Source organism: Cnephaeus nilssonii, assembly GCF_951640355.1.
Source record: "Cnephaeus nilssonii genome assembly, chromosome: 10".
In the NCBI taxonomy this organism is placed as follows: Eukaryota; Metazoa; Chordata; class Mammalia; order Chiroptera; family Vespertilionidae; genus Cnephaeus; species Cnephaeus nilssonii.
Window position 1 is genome coordinate 21,090,021 of NC_137081.1, and position 13,328 is coordinate 21,103,348.

The window sequence follows — 13,328 nt, forward strand, 5'->3', positions numbered from 1 at the left end:
GCAGCTTTGGCATCCTCTCTGTCCACCACCAACCACCGTGTGCCACAGAGCTGCTCTCCTGCTGAAGGGCTGGCACAGCATTCTCCCTGGGCCAATGAAGCCCCACTCCACCCCATCTCCTTTCTCTATAAGATTCAGACTAGACCCTTCTTGCAGGTTCTTTCCCACAGTCTAAGACACCCAGTTCTAGCCCCTTTCTCCAGAGGCTCGATGTCCCAACTTTATCATAACAACCTTGAGGACTGGGCAGAAAGACCATTTCGTTCCACTTCTCCCCAGTCCCCTCCTCGTTCCCATGCGGAAAGCCTGAGTTCTTTATCATAGAGGGCAAAGGAGTCGCTCCTGCTCTAGAACAAACAGGGGAAGGTTTGGCCTAGAATTTGAAAGTCATCTCATGTGTCACATACCCCACTTCTCTGGCAGATGCTCCCACCCCAGACCCTCTGCAGACTTGGGATTATTTCACAGAACAATAGGTTCTAGAAGGACCTCTGAGAGCATCTATAGTCCAACCTCCTAACTCTAAAATGAGGAAAGTGAGGTTCAGAGAAGGTGAGTGAGTTTCCCAAGCCCATGTGTGAGCCTTTCCATGGGTAATAGAATGGCTCCTGTTAGACCTTCCCGGGTGAGAAGACCCAGCAACCGGTTCAGTGCCTGTTACACCATAGCTTCCTGCTAGGTATTAGGATGTGTGCCCCTCGCTCTCCAACCTCTTCCCTTATCTTTGGGAACAAAAGGAAACCAAAAGGGGAATGGGTGAAGAGGGGAAAGGATTATTCCAATTGTACATGTTTCCTCTCCCTTCTTGAGAGAGAGGCAGAACAGAGGGAGCCTGTGTTGCTGATGCAGTAAAGCTCAGGGCATCCAGACCAGGGACAGGGGTGGGTTGAGTGTCCAGTGCTTAGTCAATTTCAACCTGTCAAACTCTGGTAGGCTCCTGGGACCTGTCTCTGGAGGACAGTGAGGGGCTAGATCAGCTCCCTCTCCTGAGCTGTGCACTGGGGGAGGCCTCTGGGCTAGCCAGCTGGGCCGTGCAACTGTTGCAAGCTGCCTTTCTCTGCTCTGAAGCCCCAGCCGCTGGTGCTGGGCCTGTCTAATGAGCTGTCAGAGGCGGCTGCAGCCCCATGTGCCTTCCTGTGTTGACTCCAGTGGCTATTTTAAGCAGGGAAGATGGTGGGAAACAGGAAATGTCCCAACTACTAGAAGTTTTGCATCCTCTAAGGAGAGGAGCTGGGAACCAGATGTCTCTTGTGGGCAGCAGGAAGCAGGGGCGTGCAGGGGCGCTTTAGAGTCCTGGCTTGGCAGGCTCAGGGCAGGACCTAGTAGTGACACGTTGAGAATCCAGGCAGCTGGGGCCCATTCCAGGCTGCCCAAGACATTCCCGATCTTCCTCGAATGCCTCAGGGCCCCGGGGTCCTCTGCACACACAGGTTCCAGGTCTGGATGAGAAGCTGCATATCAGCTGAGGCCTTGACCTTTGTGTCTGGATAATGAGCCCTCTCAGCAGAAGCCAAAAGGCCGAGTTCTGGTGACGAGTGAAGAATTCAGTGTGCAAACCTGCACAGGCTTCAGTGAAGCCGGGTTGGCAGAAACTAGACTCCAGTGAAATGCCCTGCCCTTGGCCCGTATCACATCTGGCTGCCAGATCTATTATTAGTTACGTGTGCCTAGTGGGGACCCAAAGATGGGAACAAGGGGCTGGCAAAAGGTTTGGCGGTCCAGGTTTGGAAGGCAGAGTGTCAAGGTTATACTAAATCTCCATAACCCTCAAGATAGGGAAGCATGATCCAACAACTCCCATGTTTTAGCAGCACTAGTTTGGGTAGTATGGGACTGGATTGGCAGCCTGGCCCTGCCATTTCTCAACTGTCTGACCCTGGACAAAGACTGAGCCCTCCAAGCCCGTTTCCTCATGTGTGGCTGTGAGGATGAATGAGAGACTGCTTAGCTCAGAGCCTGGCGCACAACATGTGCTCAACAAGTGGGAGTGGCTCTGGTAATCGTAACAATAATACTAACATTATTATTATTTTCACCATCCTCCTCCTCATCATCGGCAGCTTCATCCCTGCCCCCACAGTCACCACAACCATAGCACAATTAATTCCTTTGAGGACACCTCCAAATCCCATTAAACAGATAAGGCAACTAAGGCCCACAGCCAGTGATCCACCCACGGTTATCTGCCAAGAGGATGCCAGCACAGACAGCAGTTCAGATACCCTAACTGGTGGACTTGACCTGTCAGCAGGAGACGCAGAGGTGAAGGAGAGGCCCACCTGGCATGGAGTACTTGGAGAAGTCAGGCAGAGTGTGTGAGAAGGAGACAGTGCTGCCCCCACTGGGACTGGACATGCCACTGGCGACAGGCGAGGACGACACCTTCCCATTGATGGTGGCATAGTTGGGGAGGCTGCCCACTCGGTCTCCCATGGACATCCTCCACTTCTCTGGCAAGGCCGGTGTTGGACTCCCTTGCCGGAAGGCTGCCGAATCTGGTGAAGGGGAGGTGGCGGGGCTGCTCAGGCCCGGGTAGTAGGCAGGAGACACAGGGAAGGAGGGCGTGGAAGGAGCCTGGTAGCCAGAGGCACTGCTCTGCCGGGACAGCGTGGGTCTCCGGTCCTCAGGGGTGGAGTAGCCACCATAGGCCACGTGCCGATCTAAGCTGGGGCTGCCAGGAACCATGGATCCAGATGCTCCGAGATGACGGCCCAGGCTGGGGCTTCCGGGGCTGGATATTGTGTTGCCATGGAGATTGGAGGCCAAGTTGCCCTGGTGGGCTCCAGGATGCCGACCCAGGCTGGGGCTCCCTGGAGTGGTGGCCACATTGCCAGGGAGGCCTGAGGCCTGGTGGGCCCCCGGCTGTTGGCCACGGCTGGGGCTCCCTGGAGTGACAGCCACACTGCCATGGAGGCCTGAGGCCTGGTGGGCCCCAGGGTGCCGGCCCAGGCTGGGGCTTCCTGGAGTGGTCACTGCACTGCTCTGGGGGCTGGGGACTGCATTACCATGGAAACCAGTTGCTGGTGGGCCCATCACCTGGCGGTGGCTCAAACTGGGGCTGCTGGGGGCAGCCATGCTGGGGTTGACAGCTCGGCGGCCAAAGCCGGGACTGGAGGGAGTGTTGGTGCCCACTGTCCTGTGGCGTGCTTGAGGGCTCCCAGGGACAGCGTGGACACCAGACGCATTGAACTGAGGCCGGGCCTGGCTTTCTGGGGAGCTGAACTGCTGAAGTGAGTAGTCGGGGCTGCTGTAGCTGCTGCCCACGGTCGGAAGAGGAGAAGAACTCTGGTAGCTTCTCTGAGCAGAAGGGCTGGGCTGGCCCAGGCTGCCGGAGCGGAAGCCAGAATCCAGCAGAGGCTGGGTAGGTGTCCGGGGGCCCTGGTCACTGCTCTCCGCCGATGGGAAACTCCCCACCGAAGTGCTAGAGAGAGAAAGGGCAGATTGAGATGTCAGCAAATGTACTTAATGAAGAACAGGTTTTCAGTGAGCACTCAGACCTCCCTCCCACCACTAGCAACAGCAGCAAGAGTTCCACTTGCACGCATGGGAATGTCAAGGCTTTTACATCATCCTATGGCACCATCAGAAGAAACTGAGGCTCAGATAGGTTAAGCAATTGGCTCATGATCACACGGCTCATAAAAGACCAGGGTTTCGAGTCAGCTGTGTCTGATTCCAGAGCACATGTTTTCTCCACTGTACTACTCTGGCTCCTGAACCAAAGTCAAAGCGAGAAGCGCTCTTCCATTGAAACTGAAGGTGATTGAGTCTAATGAACAAAATAAACTAACAAACAACATAGAAACAGACTTCTAGACAGAGAACAGACTGACAGCTGTCAGAGGGGAGGGGTGGAGGGGGGCTGGGTGAAAAAGGTGAAGGGATTAAGCCAAGGGGGAAAAACTCATAGACACAACAGTTTGGGGATTACCAGAGGGAAAGGGGGATGGGAGGAGGTAGAAGAGGGTAAAGGAATGCATAGTGAAGGAAGGACACAATACAATATACAGATGATGATTTATAGAATTGTACACCTAAAACCTATATGATTTTGTTAACCAATGTCACCCCAATAAATTCAATGAAATTAAACTAAAAAACTGAAGGTGACTTCTTGTCAACTCCCTATCACAGAAACTGAACACTGGAGAGGGGGCCAAACCGCTGGGATCCCGTTCCCACCCTGATTCAGTCTCCCCAGGTGTGCCATCATTACCTGTAAATGTTGTGGGTGTCAGAATTGTGCTTTCACTCCTGGGTAGCTCCAAAAACCAAAGATAAGGAAGTCTCATCGAGGGAGATTTCAGCTCATTATAAGGTCTGCTCTCCAGCCATTGGACCTGGCCAGTAACGGAGCGAGCTGCCTTGCATAGTAATGAGACTCGCATCACTAGGAGCACTTAAGCAAAGGCTAACTAACCTCTTGACCTGACTGTTGGGAGGGAATATCTTCCATTGGAAGGTTAGATTAGAAGAGCTCAGAGGTTGAACCCAATTCTAAGACTGATAAAATTCTGTTCAGAGGAGTGTGTGCCTGGGGGAACGGCCACAATCAAAGGTTCTCCTCTGAAGTGAAGTCCAAGACCAGAGGGAAATATAACGCAATGGCCTGTGAGTTGGGAAACTTGGATTCTGCTGTTGAAGTTTTCCCATATGAAAAAAATAAGGGGGTTGGGTGAGATGACCCTGATTCTTTCCAGATACAAACTTCCATCCCTCGATGACATGGCAGGAGAGACAAAGGTTGGCAGGGACCTCGCATGAAGCAGCTGCAGGGTGGTGGCAGGCGGGCTCTGCACCAGGAGGCCCAGGGGGAGGGGGAGCGCCTTACAAAGATGATGGGCCAAAGCCTGGAGCTGGCGACTGGGAGGATTCTCCCAGTGAGGACCGGTCCGATAAGCTCAGGTCTCCTGGGTGATGTGAGGTGGGGGGACCAGGCCAGAGCCAAGGGCAGGGTGAAGTCAGGGGTCAGACCAGGACAAAGTCTACCTCCCATCGCAGAAGGGGCCAGATTGGAAGAAAGGCCACTTCCTGGAAGGAATAACCTGTATTCCGAGGCAGGGAGGATGTGTCAGGCTAAGTGGGGCAGGAGTTCTGGAAGATCAATCCCAGAGGGAAAACGCTAGCTTCCTGAGCCCCGAAAAGAGCCAAGATCACAGCTGGAGGCACGTGAGTGGAAACTTCCTAATGTCAGGGCTCTCTGAACACCAGCAACGGTGGCTGAGGTGAGGAAGACCCCCCTTCCTTTCAAAGAAGACCATACCTCTGCCCAGAGGCAGACCTCCAGAGAAATGGAGCCTCCTGCCCCAGCAGGAGACTGGACGGGCAAGGTGGACTGAGGGTGGTGCATGCTGGGAACGAGGTTTCAGAATTCTAAGAATTCTGGCTATGCCGTCCTTCTAGAAAAGCCCTCTCCCTCCCACCTCACCTTTTAACACCATGCTCATCCAGCCCCAGAAATCCTCCCTGCACCCCTAGTCAGAAGTCACGGCCCATTGCTCTGGGCTCTGAGAACTTTACTTATGCGCCTGCTTTGGGCACATCTGACTGACGGGCACCGTACCCCAGGTCTGGCCGGGAGGCAGAGACGTGGGCTCCCAACCAGAGGCCTTGGGTCTGAATCCTATTTCTGCTACTATTGAGCTGCAGGACTGTGAGCAAGCTACTTCCCCGCTCTGTGCCTCAGTTTCCTCTTCTGGAAAGTGGGAGTGATAATAGTACTTACCTCATAGGATTGCTGTGAGGATTAAATAAAATAACCACAGGACACATTTAGCCAAGTGCCTGGCCCTAGGAAGCATGCTCTACCTAGTGATGGATGCTGCTGGATTTTAACCTTGGGGGAGGGACCCCGCCTGGTTCACCACAGTTCTGAGGGGTGGGATTGAACTCGGCCTGGGGATTATAGCTGCCCACGGATGTGGCACTCGGGGGATGCTCTCTCAAGGTGCCCTGAGGAGCTAGCTTCCTAGGGACAGCATCTGGATGTTATTTCTGCCGGTCCACACCCTGAGCAGATCCGAGAGGCCTCCCCCATGCTGACCCAGGCCTGGATTCTCACCCCCCACATGCTCCTCCTCCCCACTTACCTGTCAGCGCTGAGGATGGGGCTGCTGGTGGAGAGGGGGCTAGGGGAGACAAAGGAGCTGCCCAGGGTCCCGTTCCTCAGGGGTGTGTCGTGGCCATAGGCCGGGGCAGCTGGGGCGCTAAAGCTCTTGGGCTCAGGGTCCTGAGATCGGGGCCCAGCCACTGCCGTCCGCACCACCGACTCGACGTAGCTCCGGGGCTCTGGAAGCAGCAAGGAGACAGAGACTGAGCACAGATCCATAGGGTGCCATGTGGACCCCATCCAAGCTGCCAGGGCGCCCACCTTTCCAGAGTCCAGCCTTGGGGACAGCCAAGCACACAAAGGGCACTTCTGGGGCTCCTGCCCACCCATGCCCACCCCTCTTCCGCATCTTGGAGAAACTGTGGGAGGCCCACAGAACCTTTCCATGGCCTCGCTCAGAGCTCCCAGGAAAGGGACCCCAGCTCTGCCTCCAAATGTGGCCACCTCAAAATCTTCCCTCCCAGAACCAGGATGTCCATCCCCTGCTGGCATCCCTCTTAGCTGCTTCTTTTCTTTCATGACTCTGCCCCAGCCCCCCAGGCACTTCTAGTACTCCAGGTACTCTAGGTACTCTCTGTGGACCTAGAACTCCAGCCGGCCTTGCCCCTATCTGGACAGCACCAGGTCTTACACAGGCTTCACCCCACACCCAAGATCCCAAGACGGGCTTGTTGTCCTAGCAGCAGGCCTGCGCCGGTGAGTCACGCCCAGCCCCTTCATGCCAAGCACACCCAGCCCCCTGCCTGACACACTTAGCATTCCTCCCGAGGCTGACACCATCGTCCCCGCATGGTGTTCAGAATATCCTAAGAGGAAGGGGGTGGGGGGCCAGGGGCCAGAAAGGTCATCTCACAGATGAGGACTCTGAGGCCTGGAGAGTGAAATGTCGGGAGGCCTAGCCAGGGTTCATCCAACTCCCCGCTCTGAGGCCAGCCCCAAACTAACTCGATATGAAGCAGGGAGAAGCAGCAGGACGCCCTGGGCTTCTCCAGGGACATGATGAGGATGGATGACATCCTCCACCTCCAAACCTGGCACAGGGTCCCATCTCCCTCAGGAGGGACGTGACTGAGCACAGACCCACACTCTGCCCACAATGCTGGTATCTGCTGAAACTAGCCTGAGGAACCGAAGAACTTGTGCACGGCCAGGCCCCGGCGCCGTTGTGGCCAGGACTGTGCTGGTCACTGAGTCAGAACAGCCCCTCCCTTTGCCCAAAGAAAACACTACTTTGGAAGGAGCCTAATCACCATGGAGTTAGGGGCTCCTGGGCGTGGCTTCTGAAGTGACCTCAAGATCTGACATTGCATCCAGGCCCAGGGTCTGGGAGTTCTGTGTGCAACTCCAGCCAGAGGCTGCCAGCGGGTCCTAGTTTTCACAGAGTTCCCTCCAACCAATAGCAGGGGCAGTGGGTGGGGGTGGGGCAGGATGCCTGCAAAGGGACAGCTCGGAGCAATCTATTCCAGGTACGGAGTGCAGGGTGATGTAGCCCCAGCCACCTCGGCACTCAAAGCTGGAGTCCATGTGGGCAGAGGTCAGCGAGGCAGCCTCAAGACCCCGCTCAACCAGCCCAGGCCACCCACCCACTTCACAGAAGCCCCAGGCCACATCCATTCCAAAGGCATTGGTGCTGTGCCATCTGTGCCCAAGGCCCTACTGGAACCAGGAGATGCCACAGAGGTCCTCTGACCCAGGGCAGGCGCATTTTCTTGTAAAGGACCTGGTAGTATATATGTTAGGCTTGGTGGTCGGACAGCCTCTGACACAACTATGCAATTCACTATTTCAGAGTGAGAACAGTTGTGGCAACAGTACATAAATCAATGAGCATGTCTGAGTTGTAATAAAACTGTCTTTACAAAAATAGATGGTGGACCAGATTTGACCAAGTTTGCTTACCTCTGATCTAACCCATCTCCTCAGCCCAGAGAGGTGGAGCGATTTGCCCCAGAACACAGCCAATCAGTGGTTGTGGATACTAGCACCACGGCCTCCTGATTCTCAATGGTGGCTCAGAGTGGCCTAGAGAGGGGCCACAGTCTCACGGGGGCACCCAGAACTGGCTGCTACCCAGAACTCCAGCCCATCACCAAGAGAAGAGCCAACTCCACAGGGCTATTAATAATGATAAAAATAGCCCTGGCTGGTGTTTCTCGGAGATTAGAGCATTGGCCTACACACTGAAGGGTCATGGGTTCGATTTCGGGTCAAAGGCACGTACCTGGGTTGCAGGTTTGAGCCCCACTGGGGCACATGCGCGAGGCAACCAATCAATGTGTCTCTCTTACATTGATGTTTCTCTCTCTCCCCCTCCTCCCTAAAAATTATTGAATATCCTCCAGAGAGGATTAACAAAATAATATTAATATTATTATTAATAATAATAGCAATCGATATATGAAGACAGTAGGATTTGGGGAATGTAAGTATCTTGCCCAAATCATACAGAGGCAAGTGGGAACCAGGTGGTCTGGCCCAGAGCCTAATCGGGGAGCTGATAATTTCAGTGTATCTTTAGCCTTGGGAGGCTGGCTCTGTGTCCTGGGGTAACCCAGCTTGGCGGAAGGGGGCCTCACACCCTCCCCGCCATTCCTCACTGTCTGAGGTCACTCCTTCTGAAAATTCCTCCTGAACCCTTCCAGGCTCCCAGCCTCACCAGGGTCCCCACAGCACTCAGCACACCTTCTCTCCCACCCAGAGACGGCCGGAGGGCCCATCCGCCCCCTTGTGCAGTGCCTGACACCTAGTAGGCCCTAGATACGTGTCTGTCCCACTAACTAGCAGATGCATGATCTCTACCCTCCAGCCCTACCCAGGCAAAGGTGCGTCATAACTAAGATCTAAGAGGCACACATTCATTTTTCTCATTCCCTGGGAGTCTTGTTGACCGCAAAGCTCCAGCTAAAACCCACATGACCTCTGAAGCGTGTGCTCTTCTCCCACCAACAATGCCCCCTGGGTCCATGTAGACCTGAGTGAAGTCCCTTTGATCAATCTCTGCTCCTCATGAACCCAGAGCAAGAGGGACTTGAGGAAGTTATTTGATTTTCTGAGTCCTTCTCAAGAACTGTTCAAAACTAACCTTTTAGGCCAAAAACTCAGTTTTCCCAAGTTTTCAGACTCAGACTTCTATAATGAAAATTCCTCCTTTTTCTGTCTATTCCTGCCCCACCCCACCTCAGTACCATGTACAACTTGTGGGCTCCCATTTTTCTAGTCCATTGCCTTAACCACTCAGTCACGACTACTGCATGGGCTCCCAGTTTTTCACTTGCTGGATGGGTAACCTGGGAGAGGCTGCTGAACCTTTCTGGGACTCAGTTTCCTCATCTGCAAAATGGGAATGAGAATACGCACCTGCCCAGCCAGGATCAAGTGATAAGAGTTCCTTCTAATTCTTTCTTGGTGACTCCAATTAGCTGTTTACACTCGGCACCACCACCATTGCCGGCCTGTGCCCCTGCCGGGCCTGAGCCTCAACTGGGCCTGCGCCTCCCTCCCTCCACCCTCTCTCCTGCTGCTTCCCTCCTCTCCTCCAATCCTGGGGCAGCTGCACCCAGAGGCAACAGGGTTGGGCATGGGGCGGGGGGGGGGGGGGGGGGGGGAAGAGGTGGGGCCAGGGAGGGTGCTTCATGTAGAACATTCCAGGAGCCCAAACCCATTCCAAGTGGCTGTTGGCGGCTGAGAGCAGCTGGAGACCCAAGAGAGACTTGGCTCCACCAGGCTAGGGGACTGTCACCTCTTTACCCACACCCTAAAGTGCATTCTCTGCCTCCCAGGAGAGTCTCTTTGCCTGGACAGGAGGGCGCCTGTCCACTCCAAGTAAATGAAGACTTGGGGGCGGGGGGGAGAGGGAGGAAGTAAAGAGACCACCGAGTCCCAATCCACAAGCTCAAAAGTCAGAATTTCAGACCTTTTCGATTGGGCCACATGCCACTCCTCTGAGTTCCTATTACACCCTAGCCCTGCCCCACTCAGCATTCCACCTGATGCTGAAATCTCACTCGTCTTTATATTCTCAGTGCCTCGGACAGGACCTGGCACATAGTAGGTGCTCAATAAGTCTGCATCACACAGCACTGCCCTAAAATCCCAGGTGCCACAGTACACCCAGCACCAAGGATCTCAGAGCAGGAAGAATCCCAGGAGGGGACATTTCTAGACCCACGTGTCTTCCTTTATGCAAAATCGGTGCCATCTAATCCTCTGGAGGAGCAGAACCTAACCTGAACGCCCCCTTTCCCTTTCCTCCCTGTGTCACTGAGTAGATATTCTTGATGTTGGCCTCACGTCTTTATTGCTAAAGGCTTTCTTCCTCTCCTTTCTTCATGAAAGAGTACCCAGTCCCCATGCCCAGTAAAGTCACTATTTATGCTCAGAGGTTGTGCCCATGGCAACCACATGGGAAGGGGCATCATCCACATGCTGATCCAATGTAGGATCTCAGCTGTTTCTGACTGATGTGTGGGCCTAGACAAGTCATTTAACATCCCCAAATGTCATCTTATCTGTAAAATGGGGTTCCTAGCACCTTCCTCTCAGTGTTTCTGTGATTATCAAACAAGATGTGAAGTGACCCCACATGGTCTTGTCCCTGCCTGTTGAACCCCACTCTGTACCACAGTCCCCCTAGTATCCCCTAATTCCAGCCTCCAGCTCCCCCTTGTTCAGCCTCACTGACTTTGTAGTTCCTACAAAAAAAAAAAAAAAAAGCATGCTGTGACTCCCACCCCAGGGCCTTTGTACATGCCCTTTGCCTCTACATGGAATGCTCTCCTTCCATCCCAGTTCCACCAAGTTAATGTCACTCACTCTCACATCTCACTTCTTCAGCCAAGATCAGGGTCTTTGCCATAAGGTCCCATAAAACGTCATCCCTTCCCTTCAGAGCACTGATCTCCATATGTCATTCTGAGCCAGTGGTCGGCAAACTGCGGCTCGCGAGCCACATGCGGCTCTTTGGCCCCTTGAGTTTTTAGCAAAGGCCAGCTTAGGAGTACCCTAATTAAGTTAATAACAATGTACCTACCTATATAGTTTAAGTTTAAAAAATTTGGCTCTCAAAAGAAATTTAAATCGTTGTACCGTTGATATTTGGCTCTGTTGACTAATGAGTTTGCCGACCACTGTTCTGAGTGATCATTTAATTCTGGCTCCTGTTCATGCATATGCTCCATGAGATTAGGAACCATTATATCCCCGGAGCCTGGCACAGGGCCTGTCCCATAGTAAGCACACAAAATATGTATTGACTAACTGAATCAATGAATGACAGGATAAATTAATAGAAAGCATTTAGCATGGTGCCTTGAACAGAGCAGAGTCCCCTGAAGTCTTTCTTTCCCCTGGCTGAGTAACTCTGCCTCTGACCACTTTTCTCACAGGCATTTTTTTTCCCCCATCAAAGTGTCAGCAGAGAAAGCAGAGCTTCAGAGAGTCAGCAAAGAATGTGCTTTCGTCTGACTGGGAGGCAATACATGAGTCAGGAAAAATGAAACAGGCTGCCCACAACCTACCTCCCTGCCCCTGACCCACCCCACTCCTCAGGCCATGGCAGCAATTCCGACCCCTACGCTGCAATCCCAGGGCGCCGTGCCTGGATGCAGGAGGAGGGCTTTGAAATGGCCACGTGACTAGGAGACAGGAGATATTTCCACTCTCAGCCCCACTGCCTTCTAACTGTGGCCTGGGGCAGATGCCCCCACCCTCCCCCACAAGCAGGACCTCAGCTCCACAGCTGTGAAGTGATGGGTGTGGCAGGGCTGATCCCGAAGAACCTTCCCCTCCTAACTCTGTGGCTTAAGGCCAGATAGAAGGGTCGAGGGGAGGACTGGAGGCCTTGCAGGTAAGAGTCATGCGTGTGGACAATGGGCAGGTCTCAGCTCGGTACTATTGATACTGACTCCTCTGAAGTGTCATCCCAAAGTGGAAAAGAGCCAGGGCCTGTCAGCCTGTGGGACAGTCCCCCTATACCTTCCCACGGGAGAGGGTTTGAGAGCCCACCAGTCTGTTGGAGTCAGCAACCACGAGGAGAGCGTGGGTGGGCATCTGAAAGACACGGATGCTAGCTCCGGGTCCAAGCTTACTCTACACTCCTGTCCCAGCTTCCCTGCCTGTTGGGAACCAGCAGCCAGGAGCAAGCTGCAGCTCATCCCGCTCTGGGATCGGTTGCTGGGGTGCCTAGTTCTGCAACCTCCAGGCAGCCTGGCATGGTTGCCCAAACTCCGGCTGAAAGTGGGCAAAATTTTATGGAATCTCCAGCCATCTTGCTTGGGGGATGGCACACTCAGAGCGGCACAGCCCACGCCCGCTTTGGGGGTAGAGTATCAAGGCGGTAAGTGCAAAGGAATGCAGAAGTGGGTTTAAGAAAACCAGGCCACAGGGACCTAGGGTCCCAGTGGGAAGTCAGAACATCTAACATGTCAGGCTGGAAGGTGCTTCTACACTCATCTAAGCCCCCCTGGTGGAGACAGCCTGACCACACCAGGTGCCACCAAACCACACCCAGGCCACCCAGGCTAGCACCCCCCTGTGTTTCACCTGCTGCTGAGTCATCATTTGAACTCTGTTCCTAATAACTTAAAGGCTTTCAACCAGACTGTGTCCCCTTTCTGCTTCCCGTGTACAATGTGGAGCTCATCTAAATTAGGGGTTAGGCGGAGACACAGACTTGCTAACGCCTTGAAACCACCAACATTATGTGTATGGTATCCAGATGCACAGGGTGGGTCCATAGCTTTTCTGAAATCCCCAAAGGCATCAAAATCCTAGAAAAACAGACCTCCTACCATCTGTGTTGATAAGAAACCAGGCAAGAGCTTCAAGAGGTCAACTCATGGCTCTAAGAGTGGTTCCAAGGGGTGACTGTCCCCTTAGGGGACACTGTCAATGTTGGAGACATTTTAATTATCATGAGTAGGTGGGTGCTACTGGCATCAGGCAGAGGCCAGGGATGCTTCTAAACATCCCACAATGCACAGGGCAGCCCCACAACTAAGAATCATCCTGCCCCAAATATCAGTAGTGCGAAGGTTGAAATGCCTGTTCCGAGCTCTGCATGCGGAGTACACCAGGAAATGGAATAATGAGTCCCTGCCCTGTGTGAGTCTCCTCGCCCTCCAAAGGGGCTTGTTGTACCCCAGGAGGCTGGCAGAAATGCCACTGGGGTGGCAGCAACAGGGGAGTTTTGTCAGCAAGGCACCTGGGCCCTGGCTGTGCC

The 13,328-nt window shown here is 53.8% G+C and overlaps 1 protein-coding gene across 7 annotated transcripts in view; it reads right to left on the reverse strand.

Annotated features, from left to right (window-relative positions):
• The window catches only part of TNS1 (tensin 1), a 218,472-nt gene that overhangs the window by 14,265 nt on the left and 190,879 nt on the right, over positions 1-13,328 (reverse strand). For all 7 annotated transcript variants that reach the window (XM_079782334.1, XM_079782331.1, XM_079782332.1 and 4 more), the window contains 2 exons: positions 6,090-6,288; positions 2,280-3,421 (listed from right to left, as the gene is read on the reverse strand). In XM_079782334.1, the coding sequence (XP_079638460.1) occupies positions 2,280-3,421; positions 6,090-6,288 (1,341 nt within the window). The remainder of the gene's footprint in view (positions 1-2,279; positions 3,422-6,089; positions 6,289-13,328) is intronic.